Source organism: Calypte anna, chromosome 12, assembly GCF_003957555.1.
Source record: "Calypte anna isolate BGI_N300 chromosome 12, bCalAnn1_v1.p, whole genome shotgun sequence".
Taxonomy (NCBI): Eukaryota; Metazoa; Chordata; class Aves; order Apodiformes; family Trochilidae; genus Calypte; species Calypte anna.
In genome coordinates this window covers 12,615,726-12,632,864 of record NC_044258.1, presented here as the reverse complement: position 1 = coordinate 12,632,864, position 17,139 = coordinate 12,615,726, and the positions used below count along the sequence as shown (strand labels likewise).

At 38.4% G+C, this 17,139-nt stretch overlaps 1 protein-coding gene across 5 annotated transcripts in view; it reads right to left on the bottom strand.

The window, feature by feature from the left end:
- Positions 1–17,139, bottom strand: part of PXK (PX domain containing serine/threonine kinase like) — a 36,584-nt gene that overhangs the window by 3,246 nt on the left and 16,199 nt on the right. The window contains exons 5-19 of one of the 5 annotated variants that reach the window (XR_003988088.1): positions 15,323–15,400; positions 15,081–15,154; positions 14,107–14,181; positions 12,763–12,867; positions 12,497–12,598; positions 11,700–11,861; positions 10,281–10,398; positions 9,810–9,888; positions 7,083–7,131; positions 6,230–6,307; positions 5,715–5,801; positions 5,011–5,080; positions 3,987–4,046; positions 1,105–1,139; positions 757–838 (exon numbers count right to left, since the gene is read on the bottom strand). Coding sequence is in view for 4 of the 5 variants with exons in the window: in XM_030458680.1 (XP_030314540.1) it covers positions 783–838; positions 3,987–4,046; positions 5,011–5,080; positions 5,715–5,801; positions 6,230–6,307; positions 7,083–7,131; positions 9,810–9,888; positions 10,281–10,398; positions 11,700–11,861; positions 12,497–12,598; positions 12,763–12,867; positions 14,107–14,181; positions 15,081–15,154; positions 15,323–15,400 (1,193 nt within the window). In the remaining variant the exon portion in view is untranslated. Of the gene's footprint in view, positions 1–756; positions 839–1,104; positions 1,140–3,986; positions 4,050–4,314; positions 4,394–5,010; positions 5,081–5,714; positions 5,802–6,229; positions 6,308–7,082; positions 7,132–9,809; positions 9,889–10,280; positions 10,399–11,699; positions 11,862–12,496; positions 12,599–12,762; positions 12,868–14,106; positions 14,182–15,080; positions 15,155–15,322; positions 15,401–17,139 lie in introns of those variants that run through there. The other 4 variants (XM_030458680.1, XM_030458678.1, XM_030458679.1 and 1 more) reach the window with 4 other exon arrangements.

Here is a 17,139-nt window from a genome sequence, read left to right as displayed (position 1 = left end):
TAAGACAAGATTTTTGGCTGGAACTGAAAGGTGAGAATGAAGAGGCTATGCAGATAGCTGTACATGCTACCATGAAAACAGGGGCCAAGACTCTGGCACACAAATACAATGGTAATGTTTAAGTGAAAGAAGGTACATGTTTGATAGAGGAGAAAAAAAGTCAGAAAGTGCTTGGATCACTATGTATTATTAAGCCATGATTTGTTATCTCCAAATTTACAATGGGGGCAGAAAAGACAGGGAACAGGGAGAGAGGCCATCTTTCTTCCAGAAAATTAATTAAGTCCAACCAATTAAGTCCAATTAAGTCCAACTGTCTTAAACTCTTGGGACACTGACTACAGACAACGATACTCAACACCTAAGCTCTGCCTTAACACACAAATACACACAGGTTTTAGGATAGTATCTGATTAGCTATGAACATTACTTATGGAACCCACTGTTCTGATATCTGTTCTGAAAGTCTTCAAACAAATTAATTTCAATCAGTCAGTCACAACCAAGTGTCCTTCCCTTCTGGACATGAGCAGTGCAAAGGAAGTCTTTGTTCACGCCAGCTGCACTCATCTACAGATAAAACTGTTCTGTCCCACAGTGAAATATTTTCCTGTATTTACTAGAAAAAAACATTTGAGACAAGTGCTCAAATATAACTAGACCTTCCCAATACATAAATTAGAAGAACTTGCCTGCAAACACACATTTTACTCATTCATGCAGTTGTAAGAATAAATCACTCAAACAAGAACTTACCAACGTTTTTTACAGGGACATTTTTGTTAAGAGAGTGTGTTAAAAGGAATAGGAAGTAAATCAGATGCTGTAAACTTGATGCCTGAATTGAAACAAAAACTTAATTATGAATTTAAAGTGACAGTTATTGTGCAAACAGTATTAAAAACTTGGCTGAGAATGGGATGCAAACAAAATCAATTTAGTGATAGAGTTTTTAAAGATGCTGTATTTCATTAAAATAATTGATAATAATGTTCATCTTTTTTCTTCCATTCCCTCCCAATACTAAGCAAGTTCAAGATTTGCATTCAACTTTCCCATACAGAAACAGAGCATCTTTAAAGAGATAAATCAGCATTAGCTTACTTTTCCGAAAATTCACGTTCAAAATGATGCATGCTCTATTGAAGACAGCAGAGAAAGAGAGAGGACACAAGTTAATCATCTGGTTCTCGTGTCAAAGTAAGAAAAACAGATACTGTTAGCTGAAAAGTTAATACAAAATTTGAGACACTGCTATTTCACTGACAAATATGAGGATAGCAGAATGTTTCATCTTAAAAATACAATACTTTGATTCTGAACAATGAACCACAGTTTTCCAGGTTATAAGTGTTATTATCTGATGAACAAATACAACACACATGCTTTCAGGAGCACATGCCATAATTCAGGCTTTACAGGATTAAAGGGCATTTAGAGAGATTTAGCAAGAAAACTGCAGGAAGATTAGCCATAGAAGACAAAATCCACTCAGTTCAAGGAACACTTCCTGTCTTATTAACACCTGTATTTGCACTTAAGCTCCATGAATCAGAGATACTAAAGAACAGCAGTTGCTAAAGTATTCAAATTGTCTTCCCAAAAGGTGAGGAGCAGAAAAGATGCACCATATGGGTGTTATACTGAAGGATTCAGAACAGCTGGCTATGTTGTTGACAGCTACATGTGAAGCTGAATAGCTAAAGCAAAGGACAGCTCTCACTTTTATTCCAGCAGGGAAGCAAAAATGGCAGTCTCAAAATTCCTCTCTATTGTGAGGGAGGTCGCTGATTTTTTATGGGCTTATGGGATTTAGAGAAGATACAGTGCAGTTTCAAATAACTCATATGACAGTTTTCTGCATTCCTTCTGATCCTAGCCACAGCTCTTAGCCACCAAGAAAAGTAACAGGTTTTCAAGAATTATGCAAGTGGAGAAAAAAGAAGCAAACATTCAAGGGGCAATGTCAGAAATACAGGATGTTACATTAGAATCACCTGTCATGATCTAAACCATTAATTTCAAAGATAATATTTAGCCAAATATCTGCAACAAAACCAGCCCAAAACATTCTAGTTAATGAGAAAAGCCCATGAGAGCCTCAGAGACACCCTTCTCCTCTAAGGTCAGGCATTCAGTCCCATAGTTGCAGCTATCATTACAAAGACAGCTGAAGAGAGCAGTCATTTTCTTTCTTAGTATGTCTTGGATTGACTACCCCAAGCACTCTGTTGCAAACTAATTCTCATAAGGCCTTTGTTCAGAGACAAAGCATGTCTCAATGTGTGAGAAATCCTCTTAATGAGGTTACTTCCCCAGGGCACATCAGCCTGGAGCAGTTCCCTTCTGGTCAGTGTCTCTGGCACTGCACATTCTCACACACTATTTATTTAGGTCAGTTACAGGCCAGGAAAGGGCAAGAGCTTCTCTTGGGTACACTTTTCTCTGTCAGATTTCATTCTGCCATTGCATTGTACCCACAATTCTAACATAACCATGACCAAACCAGAAAGATAGACTGAAAGCCTCACTCCCTTTCTGACAGTCATCTCACACACTGATACCCACAAGTAATTTTGGTTTAGAAGTAAGTAGCTTAGTAAGCACAAGGAAATTGAAAGAGATGTACCAGCTGTAGATCCATCAGCTGTCACAAAGCAAACCCTACCATGGGGCCAATGAGTCTTTCAAAAAGTCATTAGTAGCAGACTTGCTTAGAATAGCAAAAGTACAACATTGCTGGAGAATAAAAAAAAAAAACAATCATGCTAGCTTTCTCAGAGCCAATAACTGAAATTTCTTCTATGAAATCTACTCAGAAAAGCACTCACACACTCGCCTTTACACCTGATCAAATGAATCAATGCCATCAGCACACTAAAGCACTTTCCAAATCGAATCCAGGTCGGACATGTGCACTGCAAGTCACCATGAGCACAGTGGCAGCAGGATAACCAACACACTGTGACATTGTGGTTTAAACAACAGCCAAGTTTTGAGCCCAAACTTCATCCATGCTTTGCCATTTGAGACACATCTATACATAAAAGAGCATCACACGCTCTCAACTTTTTCAAGTTTTCAATCAAGTTCCAAGATGTTAAAAGTTAACACATAAGTAAAAGTTCATTTTCTTGCAGAAAAAAAAAATGTTTTCTAAATATCTGTGCATTTTAGAGGCAGGTTTACCTTTGAATTTTAAGCTACTTCCCTTTTAGAGCATAGGGAATGTGAAATAAACTCTCCAGCTAATTCAGTATATCCAGAGAACAGAGTTGTTACTGTGTAACACAATAACAATATTGAGCATTTCTACTGCCCACTCAAGCAGATTCTTCACCACTTCCCAGCACCTGTCCTATACATTAACAAAAATGTTAACAAGCCAACCAGCAAACTGAAGAGAGAACCAAGCAGAATAATGAAGATATTCTTTTAATCTAAACCAGTGTCTAACTTGTTCCTACCAGTTCTGCTGGTACCAATGGGCTGCAGCAGAACAGGGCTTAGGCAGCCTAAACCACTGAATTTGTCACACCCAAAATTCCTGAAACTACAGCACAGCAGTAGAGGCAAGAAGAGATAATACACAAAAACAAGGGATCAGCAAACAGTACTTTAGACCATTGGCATCAGAACTGCATACCGCAACATGGACAGAAAATGTCTGGAGAGTAGCAGTGTTGATAGGGCTGGAGTCATACAGACTTTGAAGCAAGCACTTCTATTCTATGGGTAAATCCTATCATGTATATCTCAGGAAAGGTTATGAAATGATAAAGAATAATATTAAAATGCTCCCTATAAGGCCCTAAAAAGAAACCAAATGCCAACACTCAGGCTGGCACGTGACGAATGTCATCTCTGTGTTCCACCCTTGAAAACCAGCATCCCTTAACCATCCTTGGGGATAATATCGACAGTTTTGGGGACAGGTGAGTGAAAACATTGATAAAAAAAGACACTGTAATGACTCTTGAACTTACCTGCTGTAGACGGTGGAGTGGGAGATGATGGAGATGTTAATGGGGAACTCGCCCCAGAGCCTGCTAAATAAAACAACAGTCTAGTAACTAAAGCTCTGACATTAAAATTTAACACAGTCAGACAAGACAGATTGTTGGGGACAGGCCAACTTTATTGACTGAAGATTCAGTCCTGCTTCCACTGCAAACATCGGAAAGACTCCCATTCATACAGTGTCACTCAGACCCAATCTGAACAGGGACTTAACACACAGTATCAGAGAAGATCCAAACACATAAGCAGTGCACTCAACAGAATTCCTCAATGGGTAACACTTCTTTTCTGCTGCTTAGGCTGTTTCATTTCAGCATCCAAATTCTTTTCTCCTTAAGACTTGTGCCACTGCCTGAATGGCACCCCATTTCTCCTTGTAAGAGACGATTTTCAGTCATATTCTGTGCTCTAACAGTTACTCTGATATATGACTATTCCACAATGGGCTGCTTTTGGACTGCTTGGCAGTACCAACCATTCCTCCTTTTAACCAAATGAAGACCTGTCAAAGGCTCTGTTGCTTTAGAATTCGGCACTGAAGCAGCAATTAAGGAGATAATTCTCTCATTCATCTCAACACCTTACTATGGAATACAGATAACCAGAGTTTTTCCCTGAAGGCTGCAATATTAAATGGCCCAAATAATGGATGCTATTATTATTATTCCACTCAAATATCAAGCAGAATGAAAAGACTGCTTGCCTTTTTTTTTTTTTTTTTTTTTTTTTTTTGTTTTGTTTTGTTTTGAGGAATGAGGCAGAGAAGAGAGGACACATTGCTTTACATTAAGCAGCTGGAAATCTTAACACTAAAAATATTTTTCATCCCTTGATTCAGCAATTATTAAATACCCAAAATATCAGCTTCTGATAGGCCAGTATTAATGCGTAAACTGATGGTGACCCTGGATCTTTTAATCCAGAAAATGACAGCAACAACAAAAACATTGACAAAGCTGTGTAGAAGCAAGCTCCTCTTTCTGTATTTACCTGAGTTATTTGAGTTGCTGTATTTTGCTGAGTGTTCTTCCCCACTTTCATAGGCAGAGCGTTTCGACTTCTTTAAAAAAAAGAGCAGAAGAAACAGAAGATGGGAATAAATAATTACTCTACATGATAAGGACAGAACTGACACCTGATATAGACCTGATTTGTAACAGCCATTCCCTGTATCACACAAGATTTATCAATGCCCAGCATCCCTCTCCCCCAACCCAAAATGTGCTGCTATGATGACAACAAAAACAAGGTTGTTCTGCACTCAAGTAACTCCAGGGGAGCAAGGAGGGAATCTCCAGTGTCCTCTGACCACAAGACAAAGGCAAAAAACTGACCCATGAAAAGGAAAAGAAAGACAGTATGCTGCAGGAGCAGCCTAAAAACGACTTTGCCACCCTCACCAGACAGCAGGAAGCAGCACGGGCTGCCATCTGTGTATGAGGAGGTAACTAAGGCTTTTTTCATATAGTAACCTCAAGAAGGTCAACAAGGTTACCAATATGCAAGTCAGCTACCACTGTAACTTAAACTTTTTAGGAAGTGGATTACTTACCTACAGAAGTGAAAACAATCAGGAATAGTATTGAAAAACATAGGAAAGAATAAACCAGCATAACTGTGGGTGTGTATGCTAAACATTCAATAAAAGAAACACATGTTCTTCTGTGTGAGAAACCTATTTAAAGATTGCTTACTTTTCGTGCTAAGATCTTCCTTTTCTTTTTTTCTTCTTCAGAGCCATGATGAGATTGAGCTCTTGTCAGCCTTCTGTGCTGGTGAATCTTCAAATTAAAGGGAAAAACAGAAAAAGACCATGTTAATATCTTAGATGTTTGGGGTGCAGGAATGCAAGAAAACATACTCTAGTCATTTTACATGTTTAGGGTTTTTTTCTGATTTTTTTAGTTTTTTGGTTTGGGGTTTTTTATTGTTGCTGGTAGAGGATGGATCCTGACAGTTAAAAAGATCCTTTAACTTTGGAGCCACTGCCTGTGAAGCTTAAAACAGTGAATTTAAAATAGTAAAATGACACACAGTCAGCAGGTGTTCTACAACTCCTCCTACTGCATTTTTGGGACACCAAATCTGTTGATGAAAGCCTTTATTACTCAAAATCACTTTGACGCATAAAACCGTTCTTTCTCCATGTAAAAGCGATAAAAGAAAATTCATTGTTTGCAGGAAACACAGTAAAGAAATCAGACATTACCAATTTCTGTTCTTCTGTTAGTCGTTTTTCTATGCATTCCTTGGAAGTTTTCAATGCCTCTTTTAGCTTTGTAGGAATCTAATACAGAATGGGAAAAAAATCATAGCACAAAATACGATGAAGGAAAGCAGAACTTCACTGCTGAAACTCACCATTCAAAATTCACCATTCATCATGTTGCCCATCTAAAGCCCCAAGTTCTGACACTATTGATCTAGTGAAGGAGAAAAGAAGACTCTAGATGCATGTTTTCCACTCCAAACCACACTACAGATCTAACAGCAGGGTCAAAGAAACACTGTGTAATGGAAGGGATACTCTAAAGGCAAGGACAGTGAATTGTTTTGACATTCTGGTCACATCCCCAAAATGCTAAGATGCTGATAAGATATGAAGTATATCTCCTCCAGGAGAAGTGGTCTGAGGCAGCTTCCCAGTAGGAGCAGATGTGGCTCCCCAGAAGTCCCAGCACTGCAGCACTGGAGCTGGCAACAATGTCCTGATGGTGTCACCAGCAAAATCAGTTTCCACAGGTCTCAGCAATTAATTTCCTCTCACTGCAAAGGACCCACATTACTTAGCAACCTCCACTCAGACAGAGTACCATCATGTCACACAAATTAGCTCCAGCACAGGAATTACACTTCAGTAACCATGGGTCACACTGTGCCCCCCTGCTGAGGGGTGATAGGATGTTCTTAAGTACAATTCACCAGTGGAATCCAAATACAGATGGCAATCACCATAAAACCAAATAATGCCATCTCTCCTCTCCTCTACTTGTCCATTAATGCATAGCTTACCCACAGCCTGACACTTCCACAAACATCTGCAAATCAGTGTTCAATCCTACCTTAAACTGTGGTTTCTCTGAGTTTGTCAGCAGGACGTCACAGAATAATCTATGAATGAAGGAAAATAAACAAAGGAATATTATTTTCAGGAGCCAGGCAGAACTGATCTATGCAGTTCTCTCCCTGAAACACCTACCACAGTTAACTATGAGCTACACAGTAAGATATACTAAAAAAACAGACAATGTTTCAAGTGTAACCAAAATTTAATTAGACAGGTTTGTGTTTCACATTTTATCAAGATCTAACTGAGGAAGTTCACTCTCCTTGCTCGATGGTCCTGGCTGGAAGACAAATACACAATTGTGTCCTGAGTTCAATCAATAAATAAAGAATAATCCCTAAGGGTGTGCTCCCCAGAAGACCCTCAGAAGACCACTAGAAACCACCAGAGGAACCAGTGCAGGCATAAGTTCTGAACTACAGCCAAAAGGATGAGTTAGCATGATGACGTGGCCTCCATGCATATGTATTAATTAGGTGGGAATTTTAATTAGTATTCTCGTATAAATATGGCTGCCCTTCTCCTGGCTCGTGTGCTTCATTTGGTGCAAAGTCCACCAAGCACCAGGCCTGAATAAACACAGTATCTGTCCTGAATGTGTAAGAATTGGTTTGTTGCACACTGGACATTAATCTGCTTTTTGGACAACAGAACCACAGTGAGAATACTACTGGTTTTTAACTCCCTCCTTGTTCTTCTCCTTCTGTGTCGTCATCCCTAGGCCATGTTTTTTTCCCATGTGTTTTTATGTACTGCATTTTATTTTCCAAACAGCAGTAAAATTAGCAGCACCCAACTCTGAGAATGTAGCCACTACTGATGGCAGAGTTGCAAGACCATGTAAAGTGTTGTGAAAGCTGATACAACAGGTACAATTATCAAAGGTAAGGGAGGGTTTCCCCAAAACAAGAATGCATTTTCCTTAAAAGTATTTGTTCTCTTTAATGACAAAGAGGACCAGGTACTGTATTTTAACTTTGACCTAAACAAAATCATTGCTCTTTTTAAGAAAACCCTCTTAGCATAACTGCTTTTTAGCATAAACAAGAAACATTTGAAAGATCAGGGAGTGAATTTAACCTTTGAAAATAGCTGCATTCTTGTCTGAACTTTGGCAAAGGCAATTAAAGAAAATATTCTGATATTTTTGCTCTCCCATCTACAGTATCAGCAGCAACAGTACAAACGGTTGCCTTTTCCATCCAAAACAAAAGACACTAGAGGGCAATGGTAGTCTGAAAATAAACTGGTTAGTCCATTTCAAGATACTTTGTTCTGGAGAACATACTAGAAAACTGTCCCAGAAAGAGATCTCAGGCTTGTCTCCGAAATAAAGATTTGAGAGACTTTTTGTTGCTTTGCAGAAAATTATCACAGGCTACACTATTCATGTCTAGAATTAAGCTTATAATAATATGTCATGAAAAATTCAGGTATAAATCCAATTTAAAAGATTTTAAAAAAAAACAGAAACATTCACCATTTGTGCAGGGCATTTCTCTGACCCTTTCTGATTACATTGCCTTGCAAAATTAAGCAAGCTAATGGTTTACATGGTTATAATAATAAAGCTTACTCAATATTTAAATTACATTATTGCATTGAACATCTACATAGAACAGCTGTGAAAAGTATTGGCATGAAGGAAATGTAGTACAATGTCCTATGTATCAGATAGAGCTGGGCATCAACAACTTTTAACACCTGCATATTCCTCTATTCAGAAGTTTGTTATAGCTATTTCTTCCCTGCTTATATCCCTCTTCCTCCCACCTCTTAAGAGCAGAGGAAGGGAGGAGTAGAAGGAATTGAAGGCTGAGACAAGCCCACGGTGCCTCTCCCAAGCCAGGAAACATGAGCATGCTCTCACTGTACTGCAATCTGTAGACTGTGAGATCAGACCCAGATTTGGGTATGGGCAACCCGTCATTTATAAGGTCATGACTCTGGCACCTTGTATCAAGAAAAAACAAAAGAACTTCCCTACCAGAAGCTATGGTTCTACACTCAGCATGTTGGTGAGGTGTTGCAGCACTGTGACGACAGTTTCTCTGCTAATATTGTCCTAGGGTAGCACTGCAGACAGATGTGATTTCCAGCTCAGTCTTGTACTGATATTACTCCCTTTCTGCATCCTAGTCTTGCCCCTTTCTGCACCTTCATTGCAAGGACACCTGTTAAGGAAATTTACTCTCTCTGTGCTTCAGAGAATCCCTAAGCCAGCCCTGCAAGAAACCAGCCAGGACATCTACACAGCATCTCATACCCAGATCCAGTCTAAATGTGACAGCAGAGCAGAGCAAAAGATCTGTTTTACTACTCATAAGTAAACTGATAGCAAAATCTACTGAAGTAAGTCTGAAAGGGACATGTAAAAAGGCTCCTTATTCTACATGCTGTAAAACACTCTGTACACGATCTCAATCTTGCTTGCAGTGCTTTAATGCCTGGATCAATTTAAACCACAGCACCATGCTAAAACACATTCATAATGCCTTCAACACACCAAGAGACAAAGAAACACTAAAGAAGCACCTATCAGATTCACAAGGGATGGGTTCTATTAAAGCCTGTCAGTTTTAAAGATTTATTTGGGATACACTGCACATCCCTCAGAATGAGGAGCAAATCTTTCTAAAAAGGAGTAAGAGCCAAAAGGTTCCTCCTCTTCCTATAATTAAAAACATCACCATGAGGATAAAAGAAGTAAAACAAGACTTACGGCATCTGTAAGAGCCGTGAAACAGTTGGCATTCCATTCTTCATAGCTTCACAGGTCAGAATGGATTCCAACACTGACACTACCAAAGAAAGAATAAGAATGAACACATTTTTGCACAGCAGGACAGCAAACGATTTTGAACAAACGTCTGGCACTGCTGTGTGATGTTCCCCTAAGTATTGCATCAACTAAGCAGTGATGAAGCTCTGTGGCATGTGTTTTTTATTATAATGCTACTATTTACACATACAAATGTTTCAAGAATGTTGGACATGAGGTGAGGGAATCCAGACATCTAATTACTTCTCTCACACTGCTTTACCACTCAATTAAAAAAACAAAACAAAACCCTAAAAAAAATGCCACCAAGTTTTATGGAAATTCTGCAAAGATCTTTGCTACTTCACAGCACTTCAACTTAGTTAAGAGCACCCAGGAACTGACTGACTTTTTTATTGATTGTGTACTAACCAACAGACACTGATGGTGCAGGAGGGAAGCTGTCAACTGGGATTGTATCTGGGGGTCTTCCATATGTCATTTCATACAGCAAGTGTCCAAAGCAATGTACATCAACACCTTCTAAAGTCTGCAAAGGGACAAAAAAAAAAAAAATAAAGACGACAACCTGGTAGAACTGATCAGTTTTTCATAAATGGTCTGAAAACGTGATAACCCACTAAAGGAGAGTGGTCTTTCATTCAAAGATACACAAGAGTAGATAACCTAAGTTCCTAACAACAACCTGCATAACTTAAGCTCAAGTGAAATTTTTGCACCTCAGGCTAAAGCAACTTCTGCTGTCCTTCTCTACATGCTGATAAAAATGGGACAGCAGTGCAGTCAAGTTCTGTAAAAACGCATGAAGTAGGAAATTCTTTTCATACACAGCAGTTTAGAGAGCCATACATTGAAGCAAATTGCAACCAAACACATTTTCCTGGCCAAGTCAAAAAGCAAAGAATGAGATTCATAATATGATCAGCTGCCACTTAACAGGGAGGTGGATTAAAAGGAAGCAAATAACCCAGAAGAGTCTTGTTCACTCCTCCCTAGGTTTGTACAAGCTGTACATACATGCTGAGCTCCCAGACAGCATATTTCTGAGATTTTTTAATCATGTTTAAACAGAAATGGCTCCTCTTACTGAAAGTGGCTTAGAGCTTTGATGGCACTAACAGATTTGGACTAACCATGAACTTTTGATCGTTTCTTTGGCAACACAGTAGAACTTGTTTAGCAAGGTTAACAAGCAGCTGTCTCGTGATGCTGTATGGAATTTATTACCACAAACACTTAAACGCAGGGCAGGATGCTGGCTAAAAGGCTGTATTGCTGCAATAGGGCAAGTTTGTTTTTGTAGGAAGATAATATTTTGCTTTGGAAGCCTCCAGTTAAGAGACACACTTCAAACAAATAAAAACCAGCTTTTAATAGCTAGACATCTGCAAGAATCTAATAAATTTTCACAGTGTCCACCAAAGACAAGGCTGATTGCTGCTCCCAGCTAGAACCAAGTAGTAAACTGCACTCATTGTACAGACAAACAAGTGAAAAAGTGTGGCACACAACATGCACATTCCTAATGAAATACAAGACCACAGTGGAAACAGATCTTGAAACAAGTGCTGTTTACTTCTGTGCCAGCACTGCTGTGATGAAAACACTCATCTGCACTCCCCTTCTACCTGCTTAGGTTTGGTCTCAGCCTCACTCGAGTGTGCTGCAACAAAACTCTGCAGCCAGACAGTGACTGGAGGAAAAAGGGATATCATAAAGAGAAGCTCAGATTAAAGAAAGGTTTTTTTCATTCTTGGCAGTTCTCCACACACAGAAGTTGAAGATAAAGGGATGCATAAGAGTCAGCTAAATTAATTGTCTGAATCTTACATTAATTTTCCGAAACTGTGAAAAGTATGATCTATAAAATGATGGAAGTCCCAATAAGGAATTTTCTAGATCCAGTAACTTGCAGGTGTCCCCATCCAGCATCACATTGGCAGAGTGAAGATGGCCATAAGGAAATCCTTTCTCATGCAAGAATTTTAATACCTGAAAAAAATCCAAGACAGGAGCACTGTCACAAGATGCTCTGATGATCTCAAGATCTTAAATGGTCCAATATTAAAGCAGATACATAGTAAATGAGGTCCCTATTTAGAATGCTCACTCAACTTGATCTCCTACCTACATCATCTTTGGCTGACTATTCATTTCCATTTCACTGGCTACATTTGCCACAAAACAAACATTTGACACTGATCCTCAAAACTGGCTTATAGACATCTCCCAAAGAGCTCTGGAAGCTAGAATTCACAATCCTAATGCATATTAGCATTTGAATAAATAATGAAAAAAACACATTAATGACAATTAATTTATGGTATATGTTCTGCAAGCTTTGAATTACTTCTTTCTCTTTTCCTGCAAGCAAAAAACATTATCACCTTCCCTCCCACTTCAGCTCCACATGTACCAACTGCCTTTTCTTTTTGTTGTGAGAAATGGCCCCACACAAACATATCTAAATTCAACATGCAGCAGCTAATCTTACTTTACATTTAGCTTTGAAGTCTGCTGCCAAAATAAAGCTTGTCTGCACAAAAGTTTGTCTACTTTTTCTAGTTAAACCAGTTGGCCTCAAAAAAAATCATAAAGGCTAGTAACTCAAGCAGAAGAAAAAATACCTCTAATATTTGCCTTCCATATGTTTTTATTTGCTGAAGATCAAGACCTTGATTTTTTTTAGGATTGCAATACTTCTTCAGGAAAGGGTCTTTTGGTTTTGCCTTTAAAAAAAAAATATACATGTCAAGTATCATGCCTAAAAAAGCCATTAAATGTCTTGGTTTGCTTAGCAATAGATGGTAAACAGTTTTATAAAAGACATACTATGATAATTCCAGAAAACATTACACCATTTGAGTTGGTGACAGCAGGAGTTTTACCTTACCTTATAAATAATGTCTTTTAGTGTCCCTTTTTCACTGAATGGTCTAATAACCAGTGCTGAAGATTCATTGGCAGTGGCAAAAGTGATTTTGTAAATATAGGGATGCTATCAAAAGAAGAAATTGTAGGTAAATTTTAGATGACAGATTCTGCAATTCATTTTTGCTGGACTCACAAAATAAAAAGATCTGCTTGAATTGTATGTTAAAAGCAATAAATAGGATTATGTCAGTGACATTTGCTCAAGTTATTCCATCTTAACCTGGAGTAAACTTCACAAGGAGATTAACTTCCACATGAATAATAATTGTTAAAAATACATCATCTTTTTCTTTAAAAAAACAGACTGGCAGCTTAGAAAAATGAAGAATCAACCTCAATTAATACTTACACATCAGCACCTTTACAGCAGCTTTAAGTAATGCTAAGCTAAAAAACTAATTGATGGTCTTATACAACTGTGCCACATAAGGAAACTTGGCATTAATAGCTGTCATAACAGTTCTATGTCTTCAGAAATTATTAAAACTACTTCCTGCAACTTCATGAAACCAAATGAGACAGCACAGATAGAAACAAATTACACATACAGCACATACTTTAATTGAAACTGTAAGTTAGAAAAGGACTCCTTGTTTACGTCCTATTTTAATACATAAGTTTCAGTCTGGTTTGGGGATTGAAAAGCCTAATTTTCAGTCTCTTCAGTTGTGTATATCTGCTGAGTCCAAGTCTGCACAGAGCTTTTCCAGTTTAAATACCATCCTTTTCAGTCAGTCTCTCACATGCTTAATATCCTTAAAGAGAAACTCCTTTTGAAGTCAAATGCCAGTTTTTCAGACAAAGATGACTACTGGATTTATAAGGTGGCATTGCACAGGAGCTTAAATTGTACAGCCTCCACTGTGCCTCTACTAAGATATTCCTGTCTTGAGTTCAAAGAACTAAAAAAATAATGATACTTACTGCCCTGCCTCATCCACTGATGCTTGAGAATACACCCAGCATATGGGTTAGCAATTATACCTCCACAGCACTATCCTAACAGGCTAAAAGTGTTGAGGAGCTGAAATAAAAACTCATTATCTCACACTACTGCACAAGAAAAAAAACAAATTAACCTCAGCTCTAAATCTCCTGTAATAATCCTGCAGAATTATTACCTGTGCTGAGAATGTTACCTCATATTATGTGGAAAATATAATTAAAAGGTTTGCACGTATTTAAATGAAAGCAACTCTAAAATTACCAACTATGCTAATAGACCACATGTGATTTTGCAAGATCAGCCCTTAACAAGCACTTTTGAGCTGGCACAATTTAAAAGTCTTCAGGTCATACTCACAGAACAGGAAGAAAGAAGTTTCACAGCATACTGTAAGTCTTTGTCAGACAAGTATTTATCAGGGCCAAGATCAGCCTGGAAATAAATAGGAAAAGAATGGCATTGTAATAGATGTTGCATTCCATAATGAAAATGTGATCTATAGTCTCCTCTCACAAATTATGACAGCTGATAGAAGGTGTATTTTGAAGAGCAAGCAAGGAAATTACACATACAGAATGAAACTTGAAGAGGCTGAATAAAGCCATGGTTTTACAACACAAAGTGTCTGACAGTAAATAAGTATTATTGCCTCCTTCCTCCCCCATATCTGACATGCATTACTACCACTGAGTGAACTCTGGACATGTCAAGATTGGGGACTGTGTGCACTGTGAACTGATAAGGCTTAAATCCCCACCTTCTTCCTTTTCAGAAAAAAAAACTTCCCTCTTACTGCAGACTTCAGTGATATCCTCTCTCTAGTGAAGTCTCACAAACAGCTACTCTGATATAATTAAGAGGGCAACACATTTCAGCACAGGACCAAAAGGAAGTGTTTAGTAGCACAATCAATTTGGTGTCAACACATGTCTTCTTTAAAGGTGCAATTCATGCCTCTCTCACCCATCAGGCTGTCAGTGAAACAAAAGATCCAAGAAAGGCAATCAACCACTCCAAAAAGAATGCCCTTGTTATTTTCACTAAGAAAATCTATGCTGTGGTCAACAGCTACATCATTACAAGAGAAGATACAGAGGTACAGGAATGGGAACAAATGATCAGGCACAGAAACTTGCAAACTGGATTTGCCACTAGAGAAAAGAAACATAGAAAGTTCCCACACCACACACCCCACCTAGGGGCTCTCAAGGCTCTCTCAAAGCCCGAGCTCTTAAATCTATCTCTCTGTCACTCACGCATGGTATTCAATATAGATGAAATAAACCAGGTTCATCAAGAAAGACTTGAGTATGAGGTGAAAATATACATACCCAGCTTAACATTAGTCGTTCCTTTGGTTGATTCTTAATCTTCATTAGGAAATATTTCTTACGTATTCGCCAGCCTACAAAAGAAGAGTCATCAAGAGCATTAATTAAAACACTACTAAATCACAAGGCTTACAGGCAGGACAAGGTCTGTAAGCAAAGACAGTATTGTAATCTTAGGACAACTCATAAAGCTGGGGAGAAGAAAAATCAGAGAAGTGTTGATGCATATATGCTCTTCTTACCTATATCTTTTAATGGCTCTGCCACTTCCCACTTTGGCTCTGATCGGAAGAACATTGAAACATGCTGTAAGGCAATCTCTGGAGCCGAGGGGGGGAGGGAAACAAAACACTTTTGTAAGAGACTATTTAAGATAATTTTCCATGTAAGGTAAGATTCAATGCCACAAGGAAGCCTGCAGGAATTCAGACAAAGTCAGCAAAAATACTTTAAAAGGAAAACAGATAAAACCACAGTTAAATAATGTTTGCGTTTTAAACCTGAGAACTCAAATCCACAGAGAAAACAGAAAGAGCTGTCTTCAGAAAACAACTTACTGAGTTTGCATTCTATCTGTACCAGATCTACAGTTCCAAGTTGAAATCCAACACTCAGAAGCAAAGATTTCCCACACTGCATAGATCACAAAATGTTTCTACTATAGCTGTAAAAGTGCTAACTTTTACATCTCTTTCACATGCATTTACACTCCCATTACCACATGTAAACGAATCAGTTCTTGTTTACTATGCATTATTGTGTCCTCTTCTGTGCAGGCAAAAGTATTTGGCTAGCTATCATGATCCAACACAAATTTCAGGGTCAGGGGGGAGGAAGGTCATCCTCCTGGTTACTGGATTCTCCCTCAGCTGGGAACACAACTGGTTTATTCATGAAGCAATTTGAGGGGAAATCAGTGAGAAGTGGTGACAGCAGGGGGAGAAAGGGAATCATGCCAAGCAGTTTTCTCTAACATGGCTTCTCTTGGCACAGAAACACAGCAGAAAGGTAAGGAGACACTGATCTTTCCACACTGTACCTTTTCACTCCAAAAATAGGCTAGGCAAAAGAGACAGAACAGTGTGATAAATATCAGCTCACTAATATTTAAGAAATGACAAACTGGCTGCATCTCTTAAGACCATAGGTAATGCTGGGTTGCTACTAACTTCCAAGCAACAAAAAAATATCATGATGAAAGCACTCAAATTTAGCACAGAAGTCACATTGCCTCCTTTAGGATTTAACTTGCTTGCTCAGCACTTGCCAGACAGACTGCATCCTTATTAGAGTTACTAATAATTTACAACTCCTCCACAGCTTATCATAAACATCCGGGAAATGTTCTTTGCACTTGAAAGCTGAAGACACAAGAACATTACAAAAACAGGAGAGCAAAAAAAGACAAGTGAAAAGGAAGTAGCAAGTTCCTGCTTCAGTATGTTCTGCTTATATGAAAACAAACTTAGCATTTTGCAGAGTCAGTTTCCCCATGAACTGCCTCTGTGGAGTGGGTTTCATCACTAAGAGGAAGCTTTTTACAATCTCTTAGACAAATATTTAATGATTTCCAATGGCTGAAGCTCAAGTCAGACAAATTCAAAGAAGAAACCTTTGAGAATGAAAAGAACTGATTACTGGAATATAATTTTAGGGGATGCAGTGATTTTCCAGGAGCTAGGGGAAGAAGGTTTGTAACTTATTCAAGCCTTGAAAACATACTCAGTGCAGCTCAAACAATTAGTGAAGTGATAATGTGAGCTAGACAAGATGACCACAATTGTTCCTGTTGATTTAAAAAAACACAGAACCATGATGAATTCAAGATTCAGTGTTCAGAAAGCCTGACATTATAACAGAATGCAGAGCTGACAAACTAACTCTCCAGTAGGCAAATAATTTCTCACAAACTGAAAACTTAGATGTTGCTGTCATCATCCCCACTCTCCCAAGTTCTGCTTATATAGATCTTGACCCTTATCACTCCTCTGTAAAATAATTCAATATTTAGATTTGACAGTCGCAGCATGACTTGTGCAGAGAGCTGGGGAAACATTAT